This window comes from Copadichromis virginalis, linkage group LG3 (genome assembly GCF_057382275.1).
Source record: "Copadichromis virginalis isolate Kocher_CV1m ecotype Utaka linkage group LG3, C_Virginalis_male_GT1.1, whole genome shotgun sequence".
In the NCBI taxonomy this organism is placed as follows: Eukaryota; Metazoa; Chordata; class Actinopteri; order Cichliformes; family Cichlidae; genus Copadichromis; species Copadichromis virginalis.
In genome coordinates this window covers 54,924,986-54,932,273 of record NC_140620.1, presented here as the reverse complement: position 1 = coordinate 54,932,273, position 7,288 = coordinate 54,924,986, and the positions used below count along the sequence as shown (strand labels likewise).

General features: G+C 38.6%; 1 protein-coding gene across 1 annotated transcript; it reads right to left on the bottom strand.

Moving 5' to 3' along the window:
* Positions 1-813: 813 nt before the first annotated feature.
* LOC146715324 (uncharacterized) lies at positions 814-6,667 on the bottom strand. The gene is made up of 4 exons (XM_085451728.1): positions 6,610-6,667; positions 4,662-5,057; positions 1,421-1,537; positions 814-1,345 (listed from the first exon to the last, which is right to left on the bottom strand). The coding sequence occupies exons 1-4, from the start codon at positions 6,665-6,667 to the stop codon at positions 1,245-1,247; spliced, it is 672 nt and encodes a 223-aa protein (XP_085307854.1). The 3' UTR covers positions 814-1,244.
* Positions 6,668-7,288: the final 621 nt, after the last annotated feature.

Sequence of the window (7,288 nt, the reverse complement as noted above, 5' to 3'; positions counted from 1 at the left end):
CTTTGATATTGAAAACTAGCTTCTTTTCAGCCTTATGTGGCTTTTTGTTCCTTACATAGGTGGAGGAAAGCTGTGCTGAGGGTAAGGATAGGTAGAGTGTTAGGACTGAAATGAACATGTCTACCTGGGAAATTCATCTGATGAGGTAAACACAAGTTATTCACTACCAGGTAGCAAGAACTGCTTCTTGTTAGATGAAAACACGATTAAAAGGCACTGCTACATTATAACAACTGCTATCCCCAGTGCTCCAATCGGCTGGACCTTACACCTTACAGACTCATACTTACTGGTGAAGCAAGTCTGTGGTTCAGTTTTTAGCAGACTTAGCTAATGTGATCTGCAAAGTAAAACATAAAAGTGGCAACAAGCATGGATGACACTGATATAGCTGCACAGGCTGTAGCAGCTCTTAAATACTGTATTTTCTTCAGTTGCTAAAGAAGACTTCTTTGAGATCAGGTCTATAACTTTGTACAGATACAATAATCCTAAAACTGTAAACAGGATCAGGTGCTCAACCTAGATTTTTATGGGTTTTTGCTCATTTCAAGTGGAGCTTTTCGGACTTTTACTACTAGCAAGATAATATCATACAGTCCATAACGGGACGGTATCAACATGAAGTATGGCAGGACATTTTGTTACTTACCCCCAGCAACAAGCTTATCTGTATCAACCATTTTTAGAATTCTGATGTCTACCATTTCCTTTGTCTTATTTAGCTAGTTCACACTCACTCTGTCAGACTTCTCTCCAGTAGAACAGACATATTTGGAGTATGGGTCACAACAAATGTGCCGTTAAAACATGTGCAAGAAAACACAGAAACGTTTTATTCCAATTTTTTTAGTAGCTTAATGGCAGAATTACCTGAAGTTTAACTGAACATGAAAACAAAGAATAGGAACAAATCTGAAAGCAAAGAGGTTCTTTTTTTTACTTACTTCAAGATGTGAGGGCACAGGATAAACCTTTCACACTGAATCAACAGTCAACAAGTGTCACATACCACTACTTGGACACAATACTTCCACACAGATACCATCTACCCACTTTACTTCTCATGCGTTGTGGTATTATTCACTTTTCAATCTATTTACATGTGCAGTCACTTTTTGTTGTGCCAACATTTGTTGTTTTGAATGAATGAAGAATAAAACTATACATACTCTTAACTGATCAGTAACAAAAGAATATAGTTCTTCTATTTGTAATCAGATTTTATTATCAGACACTTTTATCTAACATTCATTTGCTGCTTCTACTGCTCTTCCATCTCTTTCTTCCTCTTCCTCGTCTTGCTCTTGCTTTTGACTTGAAGTTGGTTTATTTCCAGAAGAAGCTGAAATATGACAATCAACCGGTCATTATGCAGCGTAACCAACGGCTGTCACTGGAGCTTTGTGTTGTATTGTACCTTTTGAGTTCTGCTGAGCTTTGCTCCCTACATGGTAGACCCAGAAGAAGGCTGTGATCAAGGCGAGGACGGGCAGAGTCCTCATGAGATAAGTGAATACTTCTTCCTTTCGGGCTTCTGAAATTCATCGACAGAGGCATCTGATCAGGTGCACACAGGTTATACACAGTCCACAGGCTGGAGTGATAACTCCATGCCAGTGTTTTGAGTTTTGTGGATTTATGACTTGTTGTAGGTTTTCCCTACACTTTTGAGTTTGTTTGTAGTTTTGTTCCTTGGTTGTGGGTTCCCTTTTGTGATCCCTGTCTCTCTGGTTGTGTCCACATGTCTGTTTGGTTTGTCTGTGTTCTGCCTCCCTAGCTGTCTGCTGTCTGTGTAATTTCCTGTTTTATGTTGGTAGTCACTTGTCTTGTTTGCATCGTGTTCTGTTTCACTTCCCCTTGAATCATTTAGTGTGTTCAGTTCAGTTGTGTTCCCATATGTCCACTTCCCCTCATCATCATATGTATTGTCTCGCTTTATCCCTCAGACCGTTAGTCACCCTGATGTCCCCAATTCCTAATGTTCTAGTATAGTCTCCCAGTATAGGTTTCAGTTAAAGCAGGAGCATCAAATGCCATATGGTGCCCACTTAAGTGGGCCCGACTAGTGAAACTCTCCTTCCTGTCAGTGTAAAGAAGTTACATATTTAACAGTTTTTCTACATACTGAAGAAAATGCTGCTGTTGAAAAGGAAGAAAACAGTCAGCATGAGACTTGAAAACATCTTTGTCCCCTGACTGTTGTTGTTGTTTTGTTTTTTGAAAACAAAAAAACAACAGAAATGTCTGTAGTAGAAAGAGAAAAAGAGAAACAATCAATCACTTTGAGCGGAAGCACGAGCTCCAGCAGCTCTACGCTGAGGAAAAAAGATACATTTGCTTATTTTGTGCAGAATAACTTCACGTTATATTGATCAGCAGCTGCCCATATTAAGCTGTGATCGTCACCGGTTAACGTGGGCGTGTTTCCTATATCAGCAGGTTTTAAACAGCTGACAGGTGAACAGGATGTATGCAGGCAAACCCGACGGTCAGTCGAGCTCATCGGTTGTGTTGTGAGGAAAATCTCGGCTTGTTATTTATGTTACAGAAAGACACGGGCACGACGACAGGTGGAAGACTTTCTGATTTAATTTTTTTTAACATAATTTCATTGTTGTCTGAGGATAATATTGACACGTGTCTATATTTGCATGAGCTGGAGATGGAGACCTTTCTTGGTCAACGTCATTAATCTTGTCAAACTCCACGAGACGCTGACAGACAGAGAAGACTATTCAGTAAAAAATCCAACATCTGCTGCACGGAGAATGGACTGTGCAAACAGATCTAACCAGCTAGGATAAAAACCAGTTAACCTGGAACACTGGCTCACGTCTCTTTGTGTCTTAGGAATGTCTGCTGCCCTTCCTTCTTTTACATAATGGTGTGATCTCTGCCTTCGCATGTGATTGGCCGCATGGTGTGCCCATTAAAATAAAGTCCTACCCTCCCATGCACGGTTTCTCAGCAAGGCTGAAGATTCGGCTCCCACATAACGACGGATCTTTAATAACAGATATATGAAATTATCTCCTAGGCCGGATTTGGCCCGCAGGCCGTACATTTGACACCCCTTTTAGATTTTTTTTAGATTTTTTTATTTACTTGTTGGCCAAATAAAGGGCTTGTCGTTTGTTCAACATATCCACTCCTGTGCATTTTAGGTCCATACCACTCATCTCTTCACAGTGTTGGGAAGGTTACTTTTAAAATGTATTCCACTACAGATTACAGAATACATGACCCAAAATGTATTCTGTAACGTATTCCGTTACGTTAATCAATGAGAGTAACGTATTCTGAATACTTTGGATTACTTAATATATTATCATGCTTTTTACAACTACATGAATGTACTATTGTTGTGTGATTTATTACTATTACTGAAGGTTATTCGCCATAACAATACCAACTAGATTTTCAAATATCAATAAAAAATGCGCAACAGTAGGTTGACATTAGGTAAGGCTGCACTTTTTGCACGAATAGAAAACAATTCCGCGCTTATATAAAATGGATCCGCTGCTCTGAACCGTAAAGACATAAAACCGTAAAGGGACCTCTGGCTAATATGTCGGGCTCGTAGCCGAAAACTAGCTTTACTTTGTTGCCTGGGTCAACTTTGCTAGCGAGAGATAGAGAGAGGCGTTGAAAGACTTCTCCAACGGAACTTATTTTTTCAGAGAAAAACACGAACATAGCGTACAGTCGAGTCGAGCTTACTTACAACTGGGCTTGTCAGGCACTCTTTTTGGCTGCAGCAGTTATTATTATATTTACATGCTTCCATCTCCCGTTTCTGCTCGATGAATGCTCTTACTTTTCCACTCCCCATTTCTCGCTCCTCGCGCTCACAGACACATCACAGGTATGGCAGTCCATTCTCCCTGCAGCACAGACTACCCTACCCATGAGGCTACATTCTTTAGGGCCATGCCTGTAACACTCTGCCTATTGCCTTCATATTAAATCATTTTTTTGAAAAATAATTTTTAAAAATATTTCTTCACGTCAAGCGATGTGGCATCACGGCAAGTAGAGGTGACATGGGCAGTGAGATTGAGACACAGGCATTTGAGCCTCTTTAATGCATGTTTTGTTTGGGTTTCCAAAAATAGAGAGGGCATAGCCTAACATATGAAAAAGGAAAAGACCGCGCGTAATCCATTTAGTTCAACAAAGTAGCTTTATTCTGACTACCACCTTTTAAAACGTTAACTGTAACGGGATACAGTTACCCATATTTTGTATTTTAAATATGTAACGGCGCTACATGTATCCTGTTACTCCCCAACACTGCCTCTTCACAACTTGACAAAATATGAACTTAATTTTTGCTATCCTGGTTCCACAGCGGTTTTGTGCCATTTTAAAAATCTACACAATCAGACATTTGCATATGGGATTATGAACCACCATCGTCTTAGTGCACGGTTTGCTAACCATGTGAGAGCAGATGTATAACACCGCTGTTGATTTTTGAGTGTACATTCATATGTTTTTAGTGAAACATTACTAATAACGTTCGAGACACAATCAATATTTTTTTTAAATGATGTTTGCTCATAAGACCTGATCATGTCTCGGTAAACCTATATTAGACAACCCAGTGGCTTACATAAACATGTTTGTCAGCATTCTGGTGATTTGTCACCTACCTCGAGCAATATGCTGATCTGTGTTGTCATCTTTTTTCACTTCTTCACGATTTCTTTTGTCTTTCTTTTTTTTGGCTTTAACCGTGATGACTGTCCCATTTCCTTTAGCCTCAGTTAAAGATGGCATCTCCACAGTCACCTTGCAGATGTACGTCCCTGAATCGTCTGATCTAATATTTGAGATTTTCAAAAAAGAACATTTCTTCTCTTCCTTTTTCAGAGACGCATTAGGCTGATTAATAAAGTAGTCGCTCCTAATTTCTGTTTGATTTTTAAGCCAGTTCACTCTAATTCTTTCAAACTTCCCTGTCCAGCAGCAGGTGATGTTTACTGTCTCGCCCTCCATGACAGAAACATCGGGACTCTGGGTCACAACAAATGTGCCTGATGAAACACCTGTAACAGATAAATTGGAACATAATAATGTAAGTTATTAAAAAATAATATAAAGTAGTGATTGCACATTGGAAATAAAGATGACATGACAATCATTTTTGTCAAGGGCAGCGGATGAAGAATGTGTGGAGTTGAGAACAGAAGACCTAAATCCAGACAAAACAAATCATGGAAACAAACTTAATATTAACTGAAAGTGAGTCGTTTATTATGTCTGATGGAGAAATACAAAGCAATGCACAAGGTAACCAAGCTGAGAATAAACAATAACCTAAACTGGGAAAACTAAACTGAACGGCTACCCTGAGGTACCCCTGAGCAAGGTACAGTTCCTACACACTGCTCCCCGGGCGCTGCATTGGTGGCTGCCCACTGCTTCACTGGGTGAATGGATTAAATGCAAAGGAGTAATTTCCCTACGGGGACTAACACATACACATTGGAACATGGAGACATGACACAGAAGAGTACTGAGGGAAGTGGAAACACCTGGCAAACACAGCTGACACAAATGAGCATGATCCCACAGGGGAGGCAAAACTGAACACACTGAACATGGAACACCAGACTGTCAAAATAACATAGGAAACATCGTGAGACGTAGACATGACAACACAAGCTTGACGATATGACATGGAAAACGCAGACATGAAACACATAACAGACTGGGGAGACCGAATGATACACAAGGAGAGGAACACGGAAAGAGATAAGGGGAACGAGGCACAGGCATAACTAAAAATCATGCACAGAGGACAAGAGACAGAAAACGACACATAAACAAGGGAGCATGGATGAAACTTTAACTAAACAAAACCTAACTAAGACATATTTATAGTAACACTAGAACTTAGCATTACGGTAATACGGTAAGAAACATACAAAATAAACTCAAATAAACTTCCTGACAACTTTTAGGTTGTCTTTTACATCTATCGTTTCAAAAACCTTGAATAAATATAACTTCTTCATTCAAAGTCTAAGTCAGAAATCTATTCACTCTCCTTTTAACTGTTGTTTGATGTCCATAAGTTGTTTAATGTGGTTCACTATATGTTCAGTCACTTAACCCTTCCTTCATGTGAATTCAGCTAAACTTCACTCAGTTTCCTGCTCAGAACTAGCCATGCACTGTAAATTTGTCATGAAAATGAAAGTGATGGGCTTAAAAATGCATAAAAGCACTTACATTCAACTATGTCTATATTTCGCTATTTTCATTAAGCTTTATGTTTAAGCAGGTCCCCCCCTCTTTTTTTTTATCTCGTCCAGTTCCTGTGCATTATAAGTAGGATGATTAAAGTCAACAATAATTTGAATGCTAAAAATTAATTCTGTATAATCTGAGTACTTTTAGAAACTTTAGTTTTCAAGTTATGTGAGAATTCCATGAAAGCTTAGCACCCATTAGATTTTGATTATGCCCAGAAATCTAGCTTTGGTTAATTTTTTTATTTATTTTCTCAAGTTAATTTAAAAATGTTAAAGTTTTTAAAGTTTGCATCTTTAGAAGCACACATGATCCTACATTAATATTGATGTTTTTACTCACACCAAGTTGAGAGGGCATGGAGGAACAAAAGTAGCAGACGACCCAGCAGAAGACTCATCCTCGTACAATTCACCGTTGAATACTGATACTTGTGACAACTTCCCTAGAGAGTTACAGATATCACCTTTGTTCCCCACCCCCACTACCCCAAGATGTAATTTAGGTTTTTATACAGCAGTTATGTCATTTCCTTTACTCAATCAAATTAATATTTTGTTGTGCAAAATTCAGTACATAAGAAAATATTGTCAGTGTTGTCAAAACTCAAACACATGAAAAGAAAAGATTCCCCGGAGCATTAGATTAAAAGTCACAGGCTAGAAAATGTAACACAAAAGACAACACCATTAAAACTGTTCTTTAATTAGTATTAACAAAAAAAGCAGACAGCTATATGGCGCTGTATTTAGCGCTTAGGTAAGATCGTGTTCTTTAACATATTTAAAGTGTTCGTTCACAATTGCACATCAACACATGTTGAAAACACTTTGCACCGAAATAACTACCAGACTGTTTCTGTTTTACCCTGTGCAGTTTATCTCATATTTACGGTAAGTGGTAAGTTTATTTAAACTGTATAATGTTTCCATTAGTCTTTACGGTCATTAATGTAGGTAGTACACAGGAAACATATAGAACACAATGAATAACTGGGTACATTGTCTCATGTCACACATCA